General features: G+C 53.1%; 12 protein-coding genes across 12 annotated transcripts; 4 read left to right on the top strand and 8 right to left on the bottom strand.

Moving 5' to 3' along the window:
* Positions 1–767: 767 nt before the first annotated feature.
* J4E85_009239 (uncharacterized protein) lies at positions 768–2,435 on the bottom strand (the record flags this gene model as incomplete). Its single annotated transcript, XM_051473463.1, has 1 exon — positions 768–2,435. One exon carries the CDS (start codon positions 2,433–2,435, stop codon positions 768–770), a length of 1,668 nt encoding a protein of 555 aa, XP_051322668.1.
* Positions 2,436–3,315: 880 nt separating this feature from the next.
* J4E85_009238 (uncharacterized protein) lies at positions 3,316–4,325 on the top strand (the record flags this gene model as incomplete). The annotated part of the gene is made up of 2 exons (XM_051473462.1): positions 3,316–3,406; positions 3,493–4,325. 2 exons carry the CDS (start codon positions 3,316–3,318, stop codon positions 4,323–4,325), a joined length of 924 nt encoding a protein of 307 aa, XP_051322667.1.
* Positions 4,326–4,411: 86 nt separating this feature from the next.
* Positions 4,412–6,505, bottom strand: J4E85_009237 (uncharacterized protein; the record flags this gene model as incomplete). Its single annotated transcript, XM_051473461.1, has 3 exons — positions 4,412–4,459; positions 4,877–5,882; positions 6,006–6,505. 3 exons carry the CDS (start codon positions 6,503–6,505, stop codon positions 4,412–4,414), a joined length of 1,554 nt encoding a protein of 517 aa, XP_051322666.1.
* A 1,625-nt stretch (positions 6,506–8,130) lies between these two features.
* Positions 8,131–8,832, bottom strand: J4E85_009236 (uncharacterized protein; the record flags this gene model as incomplete). The annotated part of the gene is made up of 1 exon (XM_051473460.1): positions 8,131–8,832. One exon carries the CDS (start codon positions 8,830–8,832, stop codon positions 8,131–8,133), a length of 702 nt encoding a protein of 233 aa, XP_051322665.1.
* Positions 8,833–9,312: 480 nt separating this feature from the next.
* CAP2 (F-actin-capping protein subunit beta) lies at positions 9,313–10,434 on the bottom strand (the record flags this gene model as incomplete). The annotated part of the gene is made up of 4 exons (XM_051473459.1): positions 9,313–9,704; positions 9,752–9,831; positions 9,886–10,185; positions 10,241–10,434. 4 exons carry the CDS (start codon positions 10,432–10,434, stop codon positions 9,313–9,315), a joined length of 966 nt encoding a protein of 321 aa, XP_051322664.1.
* A 754-nt stretch (positions 10,435–11,188) lies between these two features.
* J4E85_009234 (uncharacterized protein) lies at positions 11,189–11,870 on the top strand (the record flags this gene model as incomplete). The annotated part of the gene is made up of 3 exons (XM_051473458.1): positions 11,189–11,302; positions 11,355–11,649; positions 11,776–11,870. 3 exons carry the CDS (start codon positions 11,189–11,191, stop codon positions 11,868–11,870), a joined length of 504 nt encoding a protein of 167 aa, XP_051322663.1.
* A 1,291-nt stretch (positions 11,871–13,161) lies between these two features.
* On the top strand, positions 13,162–13,689 carry J4E85_009233 (uncharacterized protein; the record flags this gene model as incomplete). Its single annotated transcript, XM_051473457.1, has 1 exon — positions 13,162–13,689. The coding sequence occupies one exon, from the start codon at positions 13,162–13,164 to the stop codon at positions 13,687–13,689; it is 528 nt and encodes a 175-aa protein (XP_051322662.1).
* A 1,597-nt stretch (positions 13,690–15,286) lies between these two features.
* On the bottom strand, positions 15,287–17,334 carry J4E85_009232 (uncharacterized protein; the record flags this gene model as incomplete). The annotated part of the gene is made up of 3 exons (XM_051473456.1): positions 15,287–16,795; positions 16,845–17,130; positions 17,183–17,334. 3 exons carry the CDS (start codon positions 17,332–17,334, stop codon positions 15,287–15,289), a joined length of 1,947 nt encoding a protein of 648 aa, XP_051322661.1.
* A 663-nt stretch (positions 17,335–17,997) lies between these two features.
* Positions 17,998–19,299, bottom strand: J4E85_009231 (uncharacterized protein; the record flags this gene model as incomplete). Its single annotated transcript, XM_051473455.1, has 1 exon — positions 17,998–19,299. The coding sequence occupies one exon, from the start codon at positions 19,297–19,299 to the stop codon at positions 17,998–18,000; it is 1,302 nt and encodes a 433-aa protein (XP_051322660.1).
* Positions 19,300–19,626: 327 nt separating this feature from the next.
* On the bottom strand, positions 19,627–20,788 carry J4E85_009230 (uncharacterized protein; the record flags this gene model as incomplete). Its single annotated transcript, XM_051473454.1, has 5 exons — positions 19,627–19,706; positions 19,756–19,905; positions 19,953–20,375; positions 20,424–20,665; positions 20,727–20,788. The coding sequence occupies 5 exons, from the start codon at positions 20,786–20,788 to the stop codon at positions 19,627–19,629; spliced, it is 957 nt and encodes a 318-aa protein (XP_051322659.1).
* A 298-nt stretch (positions 20,789–21,086) lies between these two features.
* Positions 21,087–24,029, top strand: J4E85_009229 (uncharacterized protein; the record flags this gene model as incomplete). The annotated part of the gene is made up of 2 exons (XM_051473453.1): positions 21,087–21,103; positions 21,158–24,029. The coding sequence occupies 2 exons, from the start codon at positions 21,087–21,089 to the stop codon at positions 24,027–24,029; spliced, it is 2,889 nt and encodes a 962-aa protein (XP_051322658.1).
* A 449-nt stretch (positions 24,030–24,478) lies between these two features.
* J4E85_009228 (uncharacterized protein) lies at positions 24,479–25,194 on the bottom strand (the record flags this gene model as incomplete). Its single annotated transcript, XM_051473452.1, has 2 exons — positions 24,479–24,720; positions 24,804–25,194. 2 exons carry the CDS (start codon positions 25,192–25,194, stop codon positions 24,479–24,481), a joined length of 633 nt encoding a protein of 210 aa, XP_051322657.1.
* Between the last annotated feature and the right edge of the window lie 357 nt (positions 25,195–25,551).

Raw genomic sequence — 25,551 nt, 5'->3', positions numbered from 1 at the left:
TGCGATACTTCGTATAGCGTTGCACTGGTCCTGCGAGAGCGCTATAGTCTTTGGCAAGTGGTGCGTCGAGCGGCACAAGCCGATGAAATCATTGAGGCTGAAAAGCATGAGCCCAGTTTCTGAGCGCGTTTGTCGGCAGGTTTGGCTGAAGACGAAGAGACATTCTTTGGGTATTCGTTTCCCTTGCGACGTATCGACTACAATGGTTGCCTGGGTACTCAACCTTGGACTGATATGATGGCCGCCGAGGACGTACTCGTATATAGCATTGCGTATCTCTCCGGGGAGACGAAGGAGTGGCGAGTCGCTTTGGTTTTGCAGGGTTCTATCATGGTGAGCGCTTCTGGTGAGACGAATGGATAGATCCGTTTCGGCCTACCTCGCCTCCGCCGTCTTCTGAGAGAGACGTTCCGCCAGAGAAAACACTTTACCGTTTCTGAGTTGCATTGTAGTCGGCAAGACCTTTTATGCATGAGAGTTTGTAGCGGTGATGTGGGTATGTAGTTGACCTACTTCCAAGTTCTTAGCGACGCCGCACGTGCTGGTACCTAAGTGGCTGGCAGGCGACACGTGAGTCCCGCTTTGTAAAGGAGGAACCTTGGAAGCAGCGTCCAAGCTTTGACCCGGATGCACACAATGAATGGAGATCTTGGGCGATATATCATTGTAATACCATGACTGTCTTGATGAGATTAAAGTATGGCTTTACGTTGAGCAGGTCATAAGAAACGTCTGAAAGTAGCTAGAAATGATGATATGCACATCTCTCATAACTTCGAGTCGCCCGAGAAATTTGCGTACTCTTCTTCTTCCTGTCGCACACCCTGCCACATCTCGGCAACACGCCATAACTTTTCCATTCCAATCTTCTCCAGTAGACTTCCTCTTCTCTTTCGATACATCTCATCATACCTCTCATCATCGACCACCGTGGTGCCGTCTTTGTCAAACACCAACATGTTGCCATCCTCAACCCACCCTTCGCCGTGGATATATCGGATGAACTGGTCTTGCATAGCCCGTGCTATCCTCCTGTCGCCATCACTGAAGTAAGGGTCGAAATTCTGCAAGAGATACGCAACATCGAGCTCGTGGGCTGCGAGGCCCTTGAAAGGTCCATCTATGGGGTTGAGGACGTGGAAGTGGTATCGTGAGGCTGGTCTTGATGGTGAGAGAGCTTTCCACCCCCGATACGCTGCTAGCGCTGGTAGATAGAAGCGGAGTTCAGATGCGAGTACTAGCAAGCGCTCCCCCTGAACTTCCTTTAATACGTTACCATCGAGACAATAGACCTGTAGGAGTCCAAGGGTCTCGAGTGGAGAGAGGTGCGTTTCGCACGCCTTCAGGAGACGCCCAAAACTGTTGGGCTGGTCGAGGAGTCGGCCTTTCAGAATGAGGGCGTCGTGCTCTGTATCGCCTATCACAAACTCCTTGCACCATGATGGCTTGTGTATGGCGCTCGACCCATCCATTATCGACTCGATTGTGACTTCTTGTGTGAAGAATTGGCCGTCGACCGTTGCAGCGAAATGCTGTGCTAAAGGTAGTCTCTGAGCCAACTCTTCTGCATCGGTGTCTAATAAAACCCTTTTCCTGCTATCGACATCGTTGCTATCGATTTTCAGACAGGTAGACTGATCTTCGCACATCTTCTGGTGCCACCATTTGTTCCTCCACTTGCGTAAAGATGCCTCACCACTCATAATGACAACACGCTCAAAGAGTCCCTCGTCCCCAACGTTCGCGCAGAGGAGCGTTGATAGCGAAATCGCTCCTGCCGACTCTCCTGCAGTGGTGATGTTGTTCGGATCGCCTCCAAAACCCGCAATATGCTTCTTGACCCATCGGAAAGCCAGCACCTGATCTTTATAACCCATGTTACCGGCTGCACCAATCTCATCGCTGGCCAGGAAACCAAATACGTTGAGTCGGTATGCTATTGAAACGCCAATGAAGGGTTTACCGGTTTCTACACCACGCTGAACAAATCGAAGTAGATCATACTGTGGCCAACTGTTTGCTCCGATGCTGAGACCACCACCATGTACCCATACGAACACTGGAAGACCTCGTTTTCCACTCTTTGCATCGCTCGGGATGTCCTTGGGCACCGTGACGATTACGTTCAGGCAGTCGAACTCATCCATTCTCTCTGTATCGCCTTGACCAGGGCTGCAAGGCAAGACGGCATCTCCGACTAAAGTCAGGTCCCATGCCTGAGCTCCACGTAGTTGTGGACATGATGGACCAAATTGAGTAGCGTTGAAGACTCCGTTCTCTTCCACGTCAAGTCTGTCGTCGGGGATCGAATCCTTGTATCGTGCTGGTATCGATGCGTATTTGAGATTGCGAAATTGAGTTGTTGATTTTGTTGATGTACCGCGTAAGGTCCGCTGTAGTGTGGGGTGCTGGAGGGTATTCTCATCGACCGGCATTGTTCGTTTCACGTATGTATTACCTTCCAAGACTCTTGATGAAGATCCAAGATGACACCCGATCTACAAATCATTATACAACCGCGCTCGCCAGCCTCCCCGCGCGGCACCCCAGACGGTTGACATAGCCCTGGAGGGATGTGGGGAAGATGTGGGGCTGGACCTCGGCAACGGGGACGGCAGCGTCTTGCGAACGAATGCCGAAGATGTGTAGCAGAACGCCTGGTTGTGGACACTACGTTAACACATTGGATATACGAAGCTGAGGAAGGACAGGAACGGCACGCAGCCCTGTAGGAATGCACGCTCGGGCGTGCTCCCATCCGATGCGCTAGCCCTGCGGGGATCGGGCATCATCGGCCCTGTCCGGGACGCGCTCCAATGTGCCACACTCTGCGCATTCAACCAACAAGCCATTGTCTCTCTTACATTAGTCGCAGGAAAAACCTCGATGCTATGACGACACGGACTGAAGAGCGTATAAGGCGTCCGGGCAGTACGTATTCGGCGTTTGCGTAGCGTGTCAGCAGGCTGCATTAGCGCGTTGCTTGCCGCCACCCAGGTACCATCTCAACACCACTGGTTTGGTCACCTCACATGCGAAGTCAAATTCATGATCCACTAAATCCAGGCTTCAACATGAAGCAGCGGCTAGAACCTACTTGCTCCGGTGTCTGTCAGCTGCGTGCACGTACCCGCTCCTTAACTCCATGGCTCCCACCTACCTAGGTAGGTATTGACTACATCTGGGGGAAATGTGTGTACGCCGCTCAATGTCAAAGAAACGAAATCAGGGCTATAAAAGTATGTCAGTAGGCCATTGATCTATCACCTTTTTACTGTTTCACTCTCATCAATATCTTCCGAACTGCTGATCACCATGCCTGGCTCCACCCCTACGAAACCTGTCGATTGCACGATTGACTTCGATGTCAGCCATCTAGCAGGAAAAACTGCTGTTATCACTGGAGGTATGCACAGCCTTTATTCCAAAAACCATAGTCGCTGCAGTAGTAACTGCTACATTGGTTGAAAAGCCAGCTAACCTCATTGGCAGGCGGCAGTGGTCTCGGTGAAGCATATGTCCGAACACTGGTCGACGCAGGCGTAAAGGTGTGTTTCGGAGACCGCGACGTCCACCGCGGACAACAGCTTGCCTCCGAACTGAAAGACTGTCGCTTCGTACACTGCGACGTAACAAACTGGGACGACCAAGTCCGCCTCTTCAGCGAGGCCACCTCCCTATCCCCCACCGGCAAAATCGACTACGTAGTCGCCAACGCCGGCATCATACACGCAGACGACGTCTTCACATTCGACGGTCCCTCTCAACCCCCACAAAAGCCCAGCCTCGACATCATCTCCGTAAACCTCAACGGCGCCCTCTACACCACCAAACTCGCATCCCACTATTTCATGACCCAAAACGGCACTTCCCCCTCCCCCTCCCAAACAGATACCTGTCTCGTCCTCATCGGGTCTGGAGCGGCTTACCTAGACTGTCCGCGAGGGCCCCAGTATAGCGCGTCAAAGTATGCGATGCGCGGCATCATGCATTCGCTGCGTCGGACGGCGTACTACTACGGGTCTCGCATCAACATGATTTCGCCCTGGTACGTGCGCACGGGTATCCTATCGCACGAAGATTTTGATGCCGTGGAGAAGGTGGGTGTTCAGTTCGCCACGACGGAAGATGCGGGGCAGTGTTTATTGAGGATTCTGAGTGATGCCAGTGTCAACGGGCGGTCCCTCTTTGTTTCTGCGAGGAAATGGGCGGAGAGGGGGTATGTTGATTTGGATCTGGATGAGTACCCAGGCAATGGATTGTTGGAGGAGATACAAGCTGATCAGGTCAAGTTTGCGCCTGTAGAGGCTGGCCTATTTGTCTGAGCATCCGCTGGCCGATGAGATGCCCCTAGACGATGATGAGTGAACTGTAGGCGAGGGGTGGCCTTCTTAGTAGGCACTATATTATTCTAAGGTGTCCGTTTTTCCGTACTCCATTTGAGTTGACATTGCACCATCTGCCGCCGGTACATAGTCCTCTATCGCAACTAAGAAGAGACATTGTACCCTATGCTTAAAGCTAGCAACACGTTGTTATGATTTGTCGAGCCCAAGATCAACAGAAGGTCTTTTTTGAGAAAGCTATGCAGAATTCGGGGACTACACATTAAATTCCAAGGAATAAAACATGTAGTATACACCTACGTACTAGGCAAGACCATGGTTTAGTACAACAAAGCTCACGACACCAATGTCCAAATCTCACTAGCGCTCGACAATCCCCAGACCCCTCCCGCCCGATCACCCACAACACTAACAGCCATTCCACTCCGATTATCTATCATCTCCCACACTTCCGGTGTCCCAGTATACCTCCATAAAGTCCCATCGCCATGTCTACTATACAACAAGCCCCCCACAGCATATATACCCACACTTCCAGCTTTCTCGATAGTCTTCCAACTAGGACCAGCCGTGTTCAACCAGACTACTAAGCCATCGCTCTGCAATTTGTAGAATTCGTTCCCGCCAACTGCGATGGCGATGTTCTTCGCGTTGTCGTCAACGATGGCCCATTGGCCCGAGTTGTGAGGCCATAGGGAGCGAACCAGGTACCCGTTAGTGAGGAGATTCCAAAGTGTTTTGTCGTCGGTGACAGCTATTTGCCTGGAGCCTGGAGCGGAGGGCTGTTCGATGCTGAGCCATGAACTACCAGAGAGCCGAGCTACCCATCCATCTTTGCGCCGCGAGTACAGTTGATCGGCTGCAGCGACAATTTCGATCACGTTCGAGTCAGTATTGCTGAGAGCTTGCCAATTAGATGCGCTGCCTGTCCAGCGAAAGGTACCCCCGTCGTAGTGTCGTTGGTAGAGGTTTCCATTTGCACCAGTGATCTGAGCAGTGTCCCTGTTGTTGTCGACAACCACCCATGCACCATTCGAGTAGCGAAGAATCTGCCCCGAGGAACGCATTTGGTAGAGACCGTCATTGGCCGAAGTGGTAGCCGTGTTGGACGTGACTTGTATCATGTTTGTGATTGCTGAGCCTGAATCGATACGGTTCCAAGTCGGGCTCTTCCAGCCGTAGATGCTGTGTATACCCATCTTGTCGTCAGGATGCATAGGGCGTATGCTACCATCGTAGTAGGCGAACATGATGGCCGCCTCAACGCCACTGTGGCTCATCCCGAGAGCGTGGCCGATTTCATGAACAGCTGTATACCCGAAAAGGCGGTCATCTGTCCACTGGTAATCGTCATTGAAGGTTACATTGATGTTGCCAGACGACATGGAGGTGCCATCAGAGATCATGGACGTAAAACCGTAACGCGTATCGTCTCGACCGAGGGGAGAAAAGCGGATGTTGATGTCAGCTTTAGCGTTCGAGGCTGCTGGTACGATGTTGAGGGGTATGTAATTCATCCATTGGGCAAAAGCGGTACTTTGCAGCATTAGCGACCAGGATTATTGGACTGGGAGACGTAATCGTAGAGATTGACCTGAAGAAGGTCCACACCATAGCCTCCAGAATAGCAAACACCCATGATGTGAAAGCTTGACTAACCTGATCGTGCTTTGCTGACGCGCTGTAGACAGGTCATTCGTATAGCTATCGAAGCGCCATGTCAAAGTCGTCTTCGCCCACTTCGGGCCCCAAAGTACGTATCGTCGCTCAACATCCGAGGCGTCCTCTGCATCTGTCGCATTGTACGGTTGTTCTGTGCCACAACGTGGCCCGCTCATCATGTCCATCATCTTATCGCTGAAAGCCCCAGTGACAGGCTCTTTGAGCTTCTTTTGTATCTTTCGTATGGCTCTCGGAAGCTCGCTGTCTGATACGGACGCTCCAGGCTTGAGCCAGCCGTAGAGTCTATAGAAGTCGTTGACATGCTTGGAGTGCTGCCTTTGGTCGGTTGCCGGGAATGAAGGTGGGGTTGAAGTCGGCGATGCTGAAGTTGCGCTTGGTATCAGAGCGGTAGTGCCTCTGGTAAAATGCTGGTGAGGTGATGCCAAACAGTAGCGTATGGCTCCAAGTAGGATGAAAGCAATGGAGAATCTCGCCATCTTGCAGTTCTTCGTACACTAGACCAAGACTGAGCTGTAAGAATGCGTTTTCCAGTTCGACCTTCATTGATATCTCTTTTGTATTTCAATGTCACCCAACCAAGGCGTACCAACATCAGTCCAACCCGATTGTAGCGAGGTGGTGTGTAGGCGCGTTGGTGGGGGGCCATGAACCGTGGTTTGAGGCTGTCTTCATCATCAGATATGCAGTGCCCAAAATAACTTCCACTCATGTATTATTTGGCGCACTGAAGGAGCAATCGTTGCCGAATCGAAGGGAACATGAACGCCACTCTACTGCTGACCGGGTACATTCCCTTAACAAAGGCCTTGTATATACGGGGATGACAGTGAATTGGCGCAAGCGTTCCAGTACCGTGCCGTACTCTGACATGAATCTCGTGGGAAGGACAGTCCAGATGCGCTGGTACGGGTTCTGTGTAAGATGTGAATACTCACCCATGCATCTTCCGTCCAGTCTGCTTTCCTGAAAGTTTGAATGCTGTGCCACACTGCAAGCCGATTCTGAAGTAACGCGTACACCTCGGTGACTCCGGTCATGAGCCATACCTTCACACTTCTCTAAGTCAGCTGAGCTGAATAATGCCCTCATTATACAGCGAACGTCGACATTTCATGCAGTCAATCTAGTTGAGCCTCACCACCGGACTCTTCTATGTGCGTCTTGTACAAGAACTCTCGACGGTCGAATATCAGCCGCGGTTCTACTCGAATGTAGATTGAGCTCCTTTACGGGATCACGAGACGTGAGATTGGGGGCATCTAGATGAAACCCCGTCCACTTCCAGCCCCCCGAAGCTAAAAGGCTTGACCCGAGGGCCGGATGGAAATGGTCAACGCTCGAATCATGGAGAGGACTGCTGAGCTCTGGCACGATCAGCGAAGCTATTGCCACAGCTGCCAATGATGCACCCGTGCGTAAGGTGTGACGGTATGCCTGATGCAAGGCTGGCAGGACCTCAGTTGCAAGTGGAACAACCTGTCAACCGTATTCGAGATAACTGCATATTGTAACTATAATAGCTGTAATATACCGAACGAGTTGGTGGTGACACTGCGGGCGGAAGATCTGCGTCACGTCCATAGCCGGAGATTGGCGAATCTCGGAGCTACGGCAAGCTTTTAGCAGTCGACCCTAGGATTTATATCCGGTAAGTGTACTTGACGATGAGACATTTTGGTTTCGCAATGATGATGAAAGATTCTGGTAGTAACCAGCTTGTCAATAAAGGGCGTCTTGTTGGGACGAACGCATAAGCGGCGGGCGGCACGGTTCGGGGCGCTTGATATGCAGTATAGGATCTCACTGCGTTGTTGGTGTAGGGTGATGAATGGCAATGATTTGAAGGTCACGTCAGGCAGTTGTTGGTGGGTGGACGCCGTGAAAATAGGGCTAGGACGAAGGGAGAGGGGAAGAGGTCGCGTCGCGTCCACGGGTGCGACACGAGACGGAAGCCGCGCTAGGCCCGAACCGCACCGCCCCAGCAGGACAGGCAACTACAGATTCTATTGAATTGGCGCAACGCATTCATTCCACTGGCTTGCCTACTACATGTCTAACCACCCATGACCTTTTTTGACTGGCACAAGCTATGGCTTCGCCTCTACATGGCTTTGGACGGAAGTTCTGAGTCGGCCTTTGCAAGCTTGTCACTATTCCTCTTGCCTTGCGCATCTTCATCGTTCTTGCCTTCCTTGTCGCTACCGCTCTTGCCTTGCTCATAACCCACCTTCTTGCCTTGTTCTAAGCCTGCAGCATAACCTCGTTCATAGCCTTCCCTGCGACCTTCTTCTCTAGCAGCTATCTCTGCCGCCTGGATAAGAGGCTGGCGATATTCCTCCTCTATCTGAACAAGCTTATCGATGGTCTTTTGAATGATGTATTTCGACGAGGTAATGAGGCCAGCTGCGAGCTCGTCCACCTTTTCATCGAACTTCTTCCGAGCTATCGCCTGAGGATTAGGTGTTGTATTAGGCGCTTCCGGCGAAGCTGTAGTAGCATCGGGTGCGTCTGATTCGGGGTCCCGTTTCATCTCAAGGAGGTTCGGCATTGTGCCCTGGTACTCTTCAAGTGTCTCTGCCTCTTCACGCTCTTCGAGACTGCTTTTCGCCGTGACCTTGTTTTCTCCACTCATGTCTTCTCCAACTGTGTCTTCCTTGACTGCGCTTGGAGATTCGGCGGCACGGTCCGTCGCAGACGTTCGATCACGATCAGATGGCGGATCGGCTAGCTTTGCTGACGGTAATGATACGGAACTAGTTGATAGATTCCGTGAGCGCTTACGGTTTGCGGGTGGGCTACTCATATGGTGCAGTGGACTTGCTAGGGTGAACAGCTTTAATTGAGTCTTGTCTTGTCTTGAGATTGGTGGCTGATGTTTCTGGTGATGTACGTGTTCATATAGTGGCTGCTGTGTTTGGTAGGAAGTAACTAGCCCTTTGTGGAATGTTTGTCTCGGACGTTTCGAGCGTTTGTCGCTTTGTCAGACTATGCATTGCCTCTCCGTAGGGATCAGGGAAGGGACTACCGTGCATATCTCAAGCACAAGATCTACGGAGTTTGCGTGCAGTCAGTCTATGACCGGCATGATAGCATGTCACTTACTGCGGCTCCCTACCATCTCACACGTAGCTCTGTGGGGTCCCGTCACTGCCTGCAATTCATCACATGCAACAGCCCGTTTTGTGTTCGAGATAGTCCAGTCCTCGTGGGTATACCGCTGGAGCCAGAATCGATTGATATCATCTATGCCACACTATGCATCCTCATACGCACGCCATTACTCCTACCGACCCATGCTGTTGATCATCTCCCTCTGTGTCGCGCGGTCCCGGTTCGTCTGGCTGAGTGATGGGATGCTCCTCAGGTCACCCACAACGTCCTTTGCCTTTCCAAAGTATACCTCCTGCAGCAGATTGCGCATCTTGAGCTCCATGTCCTCGACCATCTTTCCAATGTTGGCGACGTGCGAGGTGTCATCCTCGACGGCCATGTCGGCTTCCACTTGGCGCACCATATTACCGGAGAGGTCAAGACCGCCGAGCGCTTCGCTGTCGGTGCCGAGGGAGAGGATGACGGTGGAGGTGAGCTTGTAGTGCGAGGTGCGGGCGCGGTCTTGGGCGTCGAAGACGTGGATGCTGTCCCAGCTGCCGGAGCTCTTGGGCGTGGGGTTGACGGCTGCGTGCATTAGCATGTGATGGATGTGTAGACCCAAGACTGCGTACCCTTCTTCAGCAGGACACAGCCTGCAAAGCCGTCGTCCATGTCCCACAGGTACACGCTCGATATGCCGCCCTCGAAGTACCTGTCTATATCAGCCAAGCTCTCCAAGCTGCCCCTTCCCCCTGTGTGCACTCACAGCTCCCGGTACACGTCAAAAGCCTCGTTCGCCTTGACCTCCATCTTACGGACACGATCGCTAGGCGTGACACCTTCCTCAATGGGCGGCTCGAACTCGTTGCTCCACGGACTCCTCCAGCTGTCGCCGTCGCGGTTGTAGTCGCAGCACAGGAAGTCGCGCTTCGTCTTGGAGCATTTCTTCACGGTGAGTGGTATGTCGACGGACTCGAGCAGGTCCTCTTCCAGCGAGGGGTTGAGCTGGATAATGTGGTCGACATTGCGCTTGACGTCCTTGGGGTTCAGTCGGCGCAGAAGGTCGCTGACACGGCTTGTTAGCTATCGCCGTGGGAAAGGCGGGGTCGGGGAAGTCTCACAGGGCGCTGTCAATGGGGTCCGCCATGATTCTGATGCGGGTCTTGGGCGTGTATCGCTCGGGCGTGATCAAGGTCGGGTTGCTCGAGTATCGCTTGGGTCCTAGCCCCGTCCCCTCAATCTCCAGCGGCTCCTCCGTCGGCGATTCGCTGGCCGGCCCACACGAGTCAGGCGAGTACAAGCGTTGGTACCCCATCCCCGCGACGCGTCAATTCACGCAACAACACCTCAACTCTCTTTTTCGTTGTCGCTGATTATCGCGTTGTATGGGTTGCTGTCCATTCCAGGAAGGGTGTTTGTCCTCGCGTCACAAGGCTTGTGGCAGCAGCGGCCTGTTTCTGTCTCTTTCTCTCAACAATCGCGACTTCCGTCGTCAAGGACGAACTCTTTCACTTCCATCATGACGTGTTGTCAGCGCTCTTCAGGGCTTTCTTTTGATCATGATAGATGTCGTCTCGTCGAATAAGCGCTTTTCGTTGTGGCAATACAATAAAACTCGTTGCGAGTATGCAGACAGTCGTTTGCATTGACTGCCACTTTTGCTCATGGAATAGCAAGCAAGAAAGAGCTATCGTCATATCATTTATACAAGACATGAGGGGGTAAGACCTCTGGATTCCAAAGTGTCTGCTCTCATACCATATCACGTAAGGCAGTCCGATATCGAGGTGCGGCTCACCTTCACTTCGTCGTGGCGCACGTGTGCGTGTCCGATGGCAGGCGACCAATAGCGCGTGCTCAATCCAGGGTCTCGCATCATGAAGTCGAGGTGAGGGCCGTATTTGGCTTATCTGTGTGCGCCGTCTATCCTTGTGTGCTCACCTTCACTTTCCTGCCATCGCGCTAATCCCCCGCATTCATAATCTGAATCCGTCTCCCTCCTGCATCCTCTTTACAACTTGACCACCAACACACTGCGACCAAATTCAAGCACACCCCGAAGATTCATCATGTCTGACAACGATAACACCGCCGTCGCCAATGGCTCTTCTCCTCAGTTCACCGAGCGCGAGCTCCAGCTCCTCGGATGGGCCATGCAGTCCCTCAAGTCCGGTCCTCCAGAGGTAGGTCACCATTCCCTTTCAACTCCTATCACACTACTCACACCCGCTGTAGATCGACTACGAGAAGCTCGCCGCCTACGCCGGTATGAGCAACCCGCGCTCAGCTAGCAACGCCTGGGCAAAGCTCAAGCTCAAGTTGGTGACACCCTCTCCCGACGGCGCCGTTCCCGCTACACCCAAGAAGACTCCTCGCAAGAAGGCCGCTGCTGCCAAGCAGGAGGATGGCGAAGAGGGTGCCGACGCGACTCCCAAGAAGACTCCCCGCAAGCGTGTCGCCAAGAAGCAGGACGTCGACGGCGAGTCCTCCCCTAAGAAGAAGGCTGCTCCCCGTGGCAAGAAGAACGAGAGTAAGTGACCATCCTCGAGCCTACATTGTCATTAGGCGACCTACTTTGCAAGTGTTCAGCTTGATGTAGGCTGCAGGCCTTTTCAGTGTTTTCCGTTTCGATCTATTCAATGCTAACATTCCGCAGCTGTCAAGGCGGAGTCCGACGAGGAGGCCCAGACCGGCGGCTCCCCTATGAAGATCGATCCCGCCAAGGAGGAGATCGTGGAGGATGAAGTCTAAAGCTGTCTCGCGACCCTGACGTAAGTCAACGATTTGGTCAGCTTTTCTTTGTGTTCTTGTCACTGGCTTTAAGAGGGCAATGCACAATGTCTTTTCCTACTGGCGGAGCGCACATGGATGGAAAAGCTGGCCTTCAAGGAATTGTACATAAAAGTCCAGCACGGCGTTTGGAGTACCACGACACCATGAATGGTTTCCCGAAAAGGTAGCGGCGGAGTTGAAATGTTCCCAAGATAGCGATCGCAGCTGCACATCGCGCATCTCCAATGCTCATCTTTCATCATATCGACCACTTGCATTTCGACATGAATGCGTGACATGACTACTACTTACCTGTTCCCGGTACGCATTAAACCCTGTAGGTGTGGCAACGCACATGTATCCCAGCACCAGGGTGCTGTAGCCGGATATTACCCCAGACTCTTGGTCATGCACAGCTCATATGCACATAGCACGTACAGATCACCACTCTAGAAGACCTTTCGCGATGCGCATGCCGCCAAACAGTATTGCGGTCCGTACGCATCAAACTCCGCACACAGTCGCCAGATGTTCATCAACACTGCTGCCCGCATGATGCAATAGCCGTCGCACTCAATACCACCAGCTTCTCTGAGCTATAATCAAATATTTAGTCATGGCGCGACAGACTCGCGATCACAAGCAAGGCATAGACGCAGCGACGTTATCGCCTGTAAAAGGGAAATCGGAGCTCGTAAGGAATACCTACACTTTCTACACAGAGACGACTAACATACATTGCAGGCGAGCGCTCATAGCACAACTTGCTTACTGCTGCTGCTGTTCATACCTCTCGCTTCCATTGGCATCTTCTATACGAGTGCTCAGCAGGTGCTCCTGCCTGTACTACACGCGTACTTGCCCAAACAGCTTCAATCGTACCTGCTTTTATCGGCACGGGAAGCCACTCCTTATTCACAAGAGCCGCTGAGTCTAAAGAGCCTGGTCAAAGCATGTGCAGACCACCAGTACACAACTGAAATCATATCTCTCGATCCCCTCTTGATCTATATCAACAACTTCACCTCAGCGCGAGAGGCAGAGCAGCTTATCAGCCTCGGGTATGCCTACTCGTCTCTATTCTGTATAGGCTCTGAGTCACGGTCACGACAGTCACTGACCCTCTCTTAGCTCTTCTGAATTCGCGGAATCCTTCATCAGCCGCTCGCGAGGCAACACGCAGCGTGTGACAGGGCGAACTTCCCAATCCGCGCCGCTCCCACTGGGAGACCCGCTTGTCGAATGCGTTCTTAATCGTGCGCGAACGTTCATGGGCTCCATGCTACTTCCCTCCGAACCTTTCAGCATCCCGCAACTCGTGCGCTACTTCCCCGGCCAGAAGTACAACCTCCACACAGATTTCTGGCCCGAACACCAGATCACCACTCTCGAAAATGGAAGGCGGGTCTACTACAACCGCGTCGCGTCGTTCTTCGTCTTTCTGCGCGATAATTGCACGAATGGGTATACGTCTTTCCCTCTAGTCGAGCCTTCGTCGTCTATCGATCTAGAAGGTCTCTATCACGGCAAAGTAGCTCATGGGGAGATGGATGGAGAAGCTCAAGGCATTAAGTTCCAGCCCATTCAAGGAAACGCGGTGTTTTGGGTTAATTTGGACAAGCACGGCAGCGGCGATAGAAGAGTCGTACATGCTGGCTTGCCTGTGGGCGAAGGAGAGAAGATTGGACTGAATCTCTGGCCTAGAAAATACTTTGGGTACGTGGACGGTGATAGTGTTGATGAGGCAGAGACGGCGCAGGCGGCACGGCAGGGATGGAGTGGGAAATGGAAGGACTAGGTAAAGAGCATTTTACCAACCTTTCGGGTCATCGAAAACGAACCCAAATATCGCATTTAGCGCATATCTATCCATTGAAACAATCTATAGCATTTCAAAACCTTAATATTCCAATTACCCATCCAAGGCCGACGCGCAAGGCCATCCCCATGTATACGAAACAATGACGCGCGTTTCAGGCCATGGCAGATAAAGTGACGCTCAGCATCCGCACATGAACTAAGACAGGGCGACGCCGCATCCAAGAAACCCGGTGGCTGCCGTGTAACACCAAGGCAGTCATGTAAATTGCGGCGCATCGGTCATTGCATAGCGGCCTCGCACTGCGTGCGTCCCTATCAAACACATCAGTCTCACAAAGCATCATAAGTCGACGAACACACTTCACACACTCCAGAACCGACATTCGACAACCTTCCTCTGCGATCCTCTAAGATATACCCGAATATTTCAAAATGCCACAAATCATCATCACCTACCCGGCCCTGCACCTACCACACTCGAGTCCCGCGCCCTCCTTCCCCGACTACCCCACACTCCACAAATGTCCAATGTACATTGCTCAATTCATCGACCCCATGATCCGTTCCTGGAATCTAGGGCCTGGATTCTGTACGCGCGACAATCTTTTCGGTGTCAGCTATTTGATCGTCTTGGGCGTGAATTACATCCTCGCTATGATGGCTTTCTTTATGGTTGTCGCTGTGCTGAGAAAAATGGTGTGCTGTAGGTGTGGAGGAAGAGATAGAAAGCGGGGAGAAGATATGGGCGGAGATGCGAGGGGTTTGGACAGAGCGGAACGGGGAGAGGGGGGTTGGATGGGCAAGGTATGTTTGTGTGATGTCATGAGGTTCGGGAAGGATGCATGCTGATGACTTCTGTAGCAGATCAAAGCTTTTCAACCAATGTTGAGTCCGGTCAGGGAGAAGGAGAAGATGTGATGCTGAGGGAGTACGAAAACGGGAAGCATCTCGTGTATGGTACAAGGAATCGCGAAGTGAATCCTTGATCTCGACACTCCAGCATCTGATGCGACCAGTTCGACGCGAAACCTTTGGGACATCTGCACATCAGAGGAGAATATGACGCCACTGTCGCCAAATCCTGAGCGCGCTTGTCGTGCATTGCGGGCCAGAAGCCATCCAAGACATTTCCACGTCTTGAAGTCGGAGTCGCACGACGGCTATGTCTATCGTGCGAGCGGGTTCGCTAGTGATGTCTTCCATGTTCGGCGTTCCCAGGAGTCGAGAAGACCAATAAATTGGCCGACATTTTGTAGAACCGAAATGCGTATTGCCGGTCTGATTTACAAGTGGTGAATCTGGCTACGGGAAAATAGAAGCCAGGCGCCTATATTGACGTTGGGTCAATTACTTTGCATGTTTTCATGCTAATGTAAGGCCTACATTGCCGTCAGGTCATTTACTTTGCATGTTTTCATCTTCGTATAAAGCCTACATTGTCGCTGGGTCATTTACTTTGCATATTTCCATCTAGATATAAGGCCTACATTGTCTTTGAGTCATTTACTCTGCATGTTTCTATCTAGACGTAAGGCCTACATTCTCATCTTGATGTAAACTGCAAACCTACCTACTCAATCATCGTCCTCATCATCCTCGTCCTCCCCAAACTCAACCCCATACTCCGCACAGACATCCCACCGATCCCCCTTCGCACTCTTACTAACATACTTGGTGAACCGCAACACACCCCGATCCCTCAGCACAATAGCGAGATTATTCCACGCAGCAGGTTGACTGAACAAGATACCATCGTCCTCATCATCAGCCGCAGACTTGTAGATAGCAGGATCAGCCTTTGCTTTGCGACGTTGACCTGCACCAGTAGACGTTGAGGCTTCGCCGGTAGGCACGCTGGGGTGATCGGCATCGTCTTCGCCAGCCATGTACATTTCGTAGCCACCGACCTCCTCTTCGGGCTTGGGTTCTAGTTCTTTTGCTTTGCCTTTCTTTTTGCTCTTTTTGCTGCTACTGCCGTTTTGCTTGGTTTCTTCCTCGGCGCCTTCCTCGGGCTCTTCGTCTTCGTCGCCCCAGCCGCGGGAGGGCGTGATGCCGAGGCAGACTTCCAACTGGGGGTCTTCTTCCTCGTAGGCGGTTGCGAGTGTGTAGTCGAGACCTCGCCGGAAACGGCGCGCGAAGATGTTGCTCTTGGTGAGTGTGATACCGGTGACAAGAGAGATCCACTTCATGAACGCTGGGTGCGGGAAGAGGATGTCGACGAGGTCGTCGTATGGTGTCATGCCGTCGTTCTCGGGGTACGGTGTGGTCGGTATTGGCTGAATAGCTTTTCGGTAGAGATAGCGCTGCTTGTGTGGCGGTCGTGCGACACCAACCATCGACTCCTTGGAGTGCGGGTTGTTGGGTAGGCTTGGGTTCGCCTCGTGGTCTTTCGACTCAAGATACTCTCGTAACCGCGCGGAGAACTTGTTAGACAGGAACTGTGCAAGTCGTAACGACGACTCGTCGCCAAACATGTTTGACAGCTCCTCCACTGTGTCCGGAACGAGGTAGTTCGGGTTCATGAACTTGATCAAGAAATCAATGTCGTTCTCGGTCAGCTCGTCGTCCTCTTGTTTCGCCTGCTCTTCCCAGTCTGGGTTGTCGACCCAGTGTGATTGCGGCTCGTCGAAAACGTCGGCCTTGCCTCCCTGCAGTTGAGCAAGCGAGCTCTTCTCTGCCAGCTTCTCTTCGAGACCCTCTTCGTAGCCTTCCTCGCCCTCTTGCGGAATGTGGAACCACCCGCTGATGGCCATGCGAACGCGACCACCGTCTTCTTCTGCCTTCTCTTCCAACCCTCTCCTGTAGACCTCCTCGACGTCGTGGAAACTCTCGCCAGGCTGAACGGTGAAGAAAGAGAGCTGATTCCATGCCGGAGGTATCGATAGCGAAAAGTCTGGTTGTGGCACCCTAACCTTGTCGCCGTCTGGTGTCTCGAGGTGCTCGGTTGGGTACAGTCGTAATGCGCCTCCCCATTCCGGCTTCCAAGGAATGTCAGGGTCCAGCAGATACAGAATCCAACTTACGCGCCGACTTCCGATGACGTCGTCATGGCAAAGCAAGTGACATCCTGGTGTGTATACATTCTGCGCCGCAGTCAGTACAGTTCCTCAGACAATGCGTCGCGCAACCTACCACTGCCATGTCCGTCTTGACTCCACTCAATGGCCCAGATCCTGTTATCGAAGATAGGTACTTGCGAAAGGCAGACGAGTACAGCGAGTCGCGCAGGGTGAGCAGGGAAGGCAGGCGCTTGAGCGCAGAGTCGTGGAGGCCATCGAGGTTTGCGAGATCGCCGGATTGGTGAATCTTGTAGATGTCTGTCTCTTTGGGCGTAAAGTGGATGTGCTCGCGGATTTCGTTGCGGACATTGCGTAGGAGAGTATCGTCGACGAGGTTATGAATTACGGCGTGCTTGTAGCTATGGTTCAATTAGAACGTCATGGGTCGAAGGTGTGGAGATTAATGCATACGGCTGCGAATCCGCGTATTCGCTCGTATATCCCTCGAGTACTTTGCTGTCGAAGAGACCGCTGCGGAAATTGTTATGCGCCTCGTCGTCGGAGATGGCTCTCTTCTTTTTCGCCTTGCCATGCGCAGGCGCCTCATTTTTGCGCTTAGCCATTGCGGAGGTTTAGCGATAATTCCGGCAGGTTGGGAGAAAGTTCAGCTGTTGCGGAAGAGCAATTGAGGGAAGCTCGAACATAAATTTGGTCGGCCTTGGACGTGGAAATCGCCGATGCTATCGCCTGCCTCACACCACAATAGCTCCACCTAGCCGTCTGCAGCATCATGACGAAGATTACTTCCCAGCGTGGCCATGTTCTCCTCATGTTGACCGATCATGCTTCGGCGCAATAGCAGCTAGTGCTTGCGAAACTATGCTCAGATGCGTCCACGACCTCGTACACAGCTTGCGGGATAGGCACTCGCTAACGTGCGGAGAGCCAACCACTCCGGTTGGCTGATCCCCCGGGGAACATGTGTCCGGTGGCGTCCGGCGTTTAAGTTTAGTATCACGATGATCCATTCCCAGCCTTCATGTGAAGGATGACGACAACTACAGATAAACACGGTGTTGGTTTGATTGATTATGAGTAGCAACTGTCTATTGGGTATCTCGAAAGTGATCGACATGCTATAACCGGGTACGCCTACCGAATGCGCTGGGCGTCTCGATACAGGATTGTTGCAAGCATCTCGGGGGTATTGATATCCGCGTGACTTCAGCACAGCTGAGCTGGATCAAGGCAGTGGTGACCGCGATGTCGTAGTCCACACGGCACACCTACTCCTCCTGGCCTCCTGCAAGCAGCTTGGCCATCTTTTCCTCTAGCATCTTCACATCATTCCCAACGGTCTTGACATTGTTGACCGTGGTGGCCTCGGCCTTCTTGTAGTCCCTCTCCAGAACCTCCAGTTGGCGCTCCCACCGCTTGATCTCCTGCTCCTGCTTTGATTGTCGGCTTTCTACCTGAGTCAATACTTGATCGGCTTGCCAAGCACTTGTGTGCACGAGTCGCAGTGTGCGCAGACGCTCGAGGACCAGAGGGAGAACGGGCGACAGCTTATCGATGGAAGGCAGTGTGCCATACAGCGCGTTGATCTTAGCCTCTTGGTCTGGATAGGTCACCGCCTTGTTGTCGCCAGAATTTGAGCTAGCCTGTGCAGCTTCATGCCGAACTTCCTTCAGATGCTCCGCTTCTGCTGTGAGCTTCTTGACGTTCTGTGTGACGGCGTCCAAGTTGTTGCTCGAAGCATCCCCAATCAAGCTGAGCGTCTGTTCCAACCTCGTCAGAGTAGAAGCAACAGGAAAAGGCGTTTGGTCACTGAGCTCCGGCATTGTGTTCCCGTTGAGGCCCAGATTGTTCTCAATCTGCGTTATGCGCTTATCAAACTCTGCCGCGTGGTTCAGCACTACTTCGAGCTGACCCCTCTGAATCTGGGTGCCTGGTAGCGGCGGCTTGTTTGCGATGGCTTCGCTGAGCGTCGTGCTAGGATCAAAGGGCTTGTAGCTCTCAAACTTTTGTACCGTCCGGTCGAGTATAGCTTGTGCGCCCCGCGCCCCGCCCTTGTGTGCTGTGTATATGGTGTCGACTTTGCTTGCTATGGTCTCCATCAACTCCCTCGGGTCTTGCTCCTCAATCTTGGACTTGTCCCCGCTCTCCACTCTTCGTTCGTACTCCTCCTCCAACCCGGCTAGCTCTCGCTTGATCCGCAATAGCTTCTTCGCAAAGCCTTCCTCTTCTTCATCGCTGTCATCTCCTATTATTTCGCCTCGCCTTCGCTGGCGCCGTGTCGATGTGCGATAGGATTGCCGTTGTGCGGTGATGTTGTCCGAGAAATCGACCCCGCGGGCGTCTATTCGTGAAGGCTGGAAGCGATTGCGGGCTTGATCGGGTTGAAGTCGCTGGTGACGAACTGCAGAGTCTCTCGGGTCGTCATCGTCGCCTTCGCCATCGGATTCGGAAACGGCGGTGGAGGCTTGTATTGTAGACACATCTTCGGCGAGCTCGGGGGTCTCGTAGATGTCCGGGGCGGTGTCAATGCCCGGGAGGTTGTCGTATTTTGGCCTGGTTCCTTCGGACATGGCGGTTGGCTGCAGGGAGGGGTAACGCTGGTTTGGCGCAAGGTTGGTGTGTGCCAGGGGACGCGTTCAGAGTGGCAGTCGCGACTTGCGCTAGTCCCCGCACGGCATAGTGACTTGGGTATGGACTCATGTTATACACCGAAAGGCAGGCATGAATGTGATGGTAGGCTTGCTTTTGCCTGATACCAGGCGGGTTCAATCATCGCTAACTACATGGTACGCTCTCTCTGATACTTCATCCTGCATTGGCCATCAACGACCCTCCTCAATTCACTAGACATGTGCAGCGCATGCCGCCTTGTAATCGACCCAGTTCCTTGTTTTCGTCTATGCCTGAACCTTGAAAGTACGACCGCTGGCTGTCTTCTTCTCCTTCTCCTCTGTTTCGGGTCGGGCTCTGCGGAGAACTATAGTTTGTCAGTATAAACCTGGCGCAGGCAACACGGCACAATATACCTTGAAGGAAGTCTGCGGTCCGCTTGCGCATTCTTGTGTGAATGAAAGCCTTGGAAGCCTTGATATGGTAGTGGAAGTAATCGCGGAATGTTTGAATGTGTGAGATAACCTCATCGCGCCGTTGCTTGGCGAGATGGCGAGGGAAGAGTACTGCAGAGGTTAGCAGGACGTACAATCAATCGTGCTAGGCGACCCACCAAATGTGATGTAGCCAATCTCAGCTGAGCCAGAGTTGTCAACTCCGGGGATGCCTTGCAGCTCAAGCGGCGGGTCATTCCTGAACAGCACTTGTGGTGCGTTCTGAATAGCTCTCCGCCTGGCGTCAACGAACTCCTGAAGGAAGACCTTTCCGAATATCCTGTCTGTCTCTTCCCGGAAGACGGTGGAGAAGATGACGGTGACACGGTCGTGGCTAGCCTTGATGTAGATGGCTTCCTCCTCTCGGTAGTGGATCGCGCGCACGGCACCGCCCTCTGCTACACCCTGTGGCGCCGACTCGGATGTGTACTTGGATGCTTCCTCCTGCAACTCATGGAACTCGTCGAAGGCTTGCTCGAAGGGTGCAGCCATGGCGTTCCGCTTGAGGAGGGAAACGCGCCTGACCAGGTCTTCTTTGGCATCTGCACACCGTCAGCACCTTGTTCCAGCAGTCTGACAAAAGACCGTACCCTGCTCTTCTGGCAGGTTCTCCAAATCTACCAGCACGGAGAAGTCGTAGCCAGACTCTGGTTCCACGATATACGGCCCATACTCTCGCTCCAGCACTGCCTGCGCGCCGTATTGGACCAGCTCCTTGAAGCACTTGATGTGCAATGATACTAGTATCTTGGTCTTGCTCTCGGGTGTTGAGATGTGGAAGGTGACGCCATCGAAGTCGGAGACGACCTGGTCAATGTTGGCGGTAGCTCCTCTATGTGCTGTTAGCTACCTGGCTGGTGCTGCGGAGCGGAAGGCAGCGGGGTATGGCGCACCCATTGATTCGTTCCCGTAGGAGAGATTCGATCAGGACGTTCTGATAGTCGAGAAGAAGCATGTTGGCGGTTCAGCTCCTCGTAGGCGGGTGAGCGTCGTCGGGCGGGGAGCTCTTCGAGGGCGGTGATGCGGAGGACGGAGGTGTGCTGTGATGCTGGAAGGTGGGTCTAGCGCAATCCGTGGGGTTGGCCCTTGTCTAAAAAGTTTCGAGAAAGTAACCAACTCCCAACCCGACCGTTGCCAGTGGCGCATACCCGCGAACATTGTCTGAGGAGCGCAATGACCTGAAGAGACTGACTCTGAGATCTTTCGAACCCTTCCTACACGTAGTATCCGGAATTTATTAGAGGCGGCGCAAAATGGTCAAATCATACAGGTAATGCGCACATGCAGCGCAAGTCGAACAGAGCTCGTACTAACTGTTACATAGCAAGTATGAGCAGTCCGATGCTTTCGGCGTGGTCGCGACTGCCACTTCCAACATTGTATGGACCCCCGAAGGCCTCACGCAGCCCGGTTCGAGTCGAGTCGCAGGCGCCGGACGCGCATACGCCGCCGCCAACGAAGAAGTGCTGTGCTGGGATGTAAAGAAGGGCGAACTTATGAGCAGATGGCGCGACAACACCTGCACCGAAGAAGTCACCGTAATATGCCGGAGCGATATCGACCCCGACGTCTTCGCTGTGGGCTACGCCGACGGAAGCATACGCATATGGGATGCGCGAACGTCGACCGTCATCATCAGCTTCAATGGCCACAAATCCGCAGTCACAGTCTTGACTTTTGACCAGAGTGGAGTACGGCTGGCGAGTGGTGCCAAGGATACAGACATTGTCGTGTGGGATCTGGTCTCGGAAACCGGCTTGTTCAAGCTGAGAGGGCACAAGGGTCAGATTACCGGCCTGCAGTTCCTCCATCCTGGCAGTGCTCCACAGGAAGATGGCGCGGAGGACGAAGAGATGGACGTGGTAGCAGATCAAGCTTTCCTACTATCGACTAGCAAAGACGCGTTGATCAAGATCTGGGATGTCACGACTCAGCACTGCATCGAGACGCACATTGCACAGACCAACGGAGAATGCTGGGCCCTCGGTGTTTCGCCGGATGGTAGCGGTTGCATAACTGCCGGCAACGACGGAGAACTCAAAGTCTGGGCTATCGACCAGGCAGGGCTTCGAAGAGCAGGGTCATCAATCGGCGAAGGGTTCGAACAGGAATACCTTACATCCAGAGGCATACTATATCGGACGGGCAAGGACAGGACACAAGGAATTTCCTTTTACGCCAAGGCAGATTACATTGCTGTACATGGTGCAGAGAAGGCAGTTGAGATATGGCGGATAAAAACGCCAGAAGAGGTCCGTAAAGCCTTGATCAGGAAGAGGAAGAGGAGACGAGAAAAGGCCAAGACCGAGAAAAACGGAGACATAGAAGACGATGCTGATGCTGACGACAAAGTCGACGCTGCGGATGCTGAGATTGGCGAAGTCTTTGTACCCTATGTGACCGTACGAACAGCCGGGAAAGTGAGATCAGTCGCATGGATGCACATCAAAGGAACGAAGAAGCTACAGCTACTGGTCGGCACAAACAACAACCTCATCGACGTTTACGAGATACCCCAGAGAAGCAAGACGAAGAGCGAGGAAGCACCCGACTACAGCCGCACACTATCCGTCGAGCTCTCCGGTCACCGAAACGATGTACGAGCGCTTGCACTCAGCTCCGATGATCGCATGCTGGCATCCGCGTCAAGTGGAGGACTGAAGATCTGGAATGTCAAGACACAAAACTGCCTGCGCACTCTAGAATGCGGCTATGCCCTTTGCTGTGCGTTCTTACCAGGAGACAAGATTGTTGTTGTGGGAACCAAGGATGGCGATATCGAACTGTACGACATAGCGGCATCGACATTGCTGGACAAGATCGACGCACACGAGGGAGCTGTTTGGACTATGCAAGTGCACCCCGACGGAAAGTCACTCGCCACTGGTAGTGCCGACAAGTCCATCAAGTTCTGGAATTTCGACATTGTCCAGGAAGAAATACCCGGAACAAAACGCACAACACCTCGTTTGAAGCTGACCCAGTCGCGCATACTCAAGGTCAACGACGACGTTCTAAGCGTGCAGTTTTCACCCGACTCAAAGTTACTCGCCGTAGCGACACTCGACAACACCGTGAAAGTATTCTTCGTAGACTCATTGAAGCTCTTCCTCAACCTGTACGGCCACAAGCTGCCCGTACTCAACATGTCGATTTCCAGCGACAGCAAGCTCATCGCGACCTGTTCTGCCGACAAGAACGTCCGTATCTGGGGTCTCGACTTTGGAGACTGTCACAAGGCGCTCTTCGGCCATGAAGACAGCATCATGCAAATATCCTTCATCCCGCACCCCGTCGACAACGACGAACGCCACATCTTCTTCAGCGCCTCCAAAGACCGCACAATCAAGAGCTGGGACGGCGACAAGTTCCAACAAGTTCAAAAGTTCAGAGGTCACCACGGCGAAATCTGGGCCATGACCGTCGCGCGCACAGGCGACTTCATCGTCACAGCCAGCCACGACAAGAGCATACGCATCTGGACGCGCTCCGACGAGCCCATCTTCCTCGAAGAAGAGCGCGAACGCGAGCTAGAAGAAATGTACGAAAAGACGCTCGCCACCAACCTCGAAGACGACGAAGATCCCACCGGCACCCGCGCCGAAGCCGTCGACGCCAGCAAACAAACCATCACAACCCTCACCGCCGGCGAACGCATCCAAGAAGCACTGGACCTAGGCATCGCCGACCTCGAAGTCGTCCGAGACTGGGAAGCCCAACGCAGAACCAACCCTAAAATCGCGCCGCCACAGCGTAACCCCCTTTTCCTCGCTCTGGGCAACATCTCCGCCGAGCGCCACGTCCTCAACACCCTCTCCAAAATCCCCGCTGCACAACTGCACGACGCGTTACTCGTCCTGCCCTTCTCCTCTCTCCCCGCTCTCTTCACTTTCCTCGCTATCTGGGTGCGCAAACAGTGGAATGTAACACTGACCTGCCGCGTCCTCTTCTTCATGCTCAAAACGCATCAGAAGCAGATTGTGTCCAGTCGCGAACTCAAGACTGTGCTGGAGGGTATGCGCAATGATTTGCGGAGTACGCTCATGGGCAACAAGGATCTGATTGGGTTTAATGTTGCGGCGTTGAGGTTTGTGGGGGAGAGGGTGGATGAGGCGAGGTTGGTGAGGTGGGAGGATGTGGATAGGATGGATGGGGAGGAGAATAGGAAGAAGAGGGGGTTTGTGGATGTTGCTTAGGTTCACCTCATTCAAAGAAAAAAAAGTGAACAGGTCTGCAGACTACGTTGACCTAAAACCTTGCAAAAAAGGTGACTCAACGTCGACGTAGGCTCTAGGCTATTCGGTTTTTTCCCTAGGTTGGCGTGGGTTGATGGGATGGGAGATGAGGGTGCATTTGTGGCGTTTTCTAGTTGGTGGTTTGGGTTGTGTTAAAAGTAGTTATACGGGTGTTTTGTGAGAATCCATGTTTTGAACACTTATGCTTGGTATCCTTGTCTGTTTTACAGTGTATGCTGAGAGTGATCAAGTCAAGCGTATGCTTCATCTCAGTCAACATGTCCACTCTCCAAGGTACATATTTCTAAACCCACAGATGTTTATACATATCGTCATAGTCGTGGCATCTCCCATGATTTTCCCCACCACCACAACATCCTGCCCTCCAGCAGAAAAAGCTCTCCCACAGTCTACCCCATAGCCTTCAAGAAATTAGCCTCCTTAATCCCCGCCCGTCTCTTATTCCTCATCGCCTTTGTCAACTCCTCTCTCGCATCCTGCGCCTTGACCGCGCCCTGCAAACTACCGTCTCCAGCCGGTAAATCAATCGTCTGTTCGTATAGCGGGACTTTGGGGACCAGCATCTCGGGGTTCATGGCTTGTTCCTTGCGGAGGCGTTTTGCGGCTAGACGACGTTGTTTCTTTGATTTCGCTGGGGGGTGGTTAGGAAAGTCGTTCTTCTTCTCCATGCTATGATGGACCTTGTGGGGAAGTATGTAATGGCAAGGAACGTACAGAACAAATCTCCCGCCCCAGCATCCGCCTTCTTCTCCTGCCGATCCAATATCGTCCACAGCCAACTCGGATACTCGTCGTCAGCCAACGCAACAGGATCCTGTCTATCTTTCAGGAAATTCAATCCCTTCAGTGGTTGCCCAGCTGGTATACTGCTTTTCACCAGCGGAGCAGCCTTCTTCTTCGCGGCTTCCGCAGCCGTGGCTTTCAGATCCGGACTCGCGGCTGGTGTTAACGGCTCGCTGAACGGCTGAGCCGCAGATGTGGAAGTCGCAGTTGGTGGGTTGTGCGAGGAAGTCGAGTCGCCTTGACGGCCGGCAGATTGCGTTGCGGTGCTTGCGGAGATGGGTGTTGCGTTGCGGAGGGGGGTTGTGGTGGTGAGGAAGCGCATGGGTTGCGGGCGTGTGGAGGAGGTTATTTGGGCGCGCGATGCGCTGCGCAGACAGGTTCGACATATCATCTTGGGCGTGTGTGGGGGGCGCTTTCAATTCGGCCTTTGGGGTTGTTGCTGGCCAAAAGTTTGAGATGGTATCGGAGGGCTGCCGAGGTGTTTCGCCGGTTCCGGGTCGCGCTAGAGGGCATCCTTGTCTGCCGCTGCCCGCTGTGTGCTTGAGCTCGGGAGGACCATGCTTGGTGCATGAACACCTTCGTGCTTCTTCCTCAACGGCCTCACATGTGGTGGTTGTCATGGTTGTGGTTGTGGTTCTGGCAAGTGCTACGCCCCAGATGGCACCTTCCACTTTCGTCC

The sequence above is a fragment of the Alternaria conjuncta genome (genome assembly GCF_024043145.1).
Source record: "Alternaria conjuncta strain BMP 0040 chromosome Unknown scaffold_16, whole genome shotgun sequence".
Lineage (NCBI taxonomy): Eukaryota > Fungi > Ascomycota > Dothideomycetes > Pleosporales > Pleosporaceae > Alternaria > Alternaria conjuncta.
Note: the sequence above shows the minus strand (reverse complement) of the source record. Positions and strands in the feature narration are given on the sequence as shown.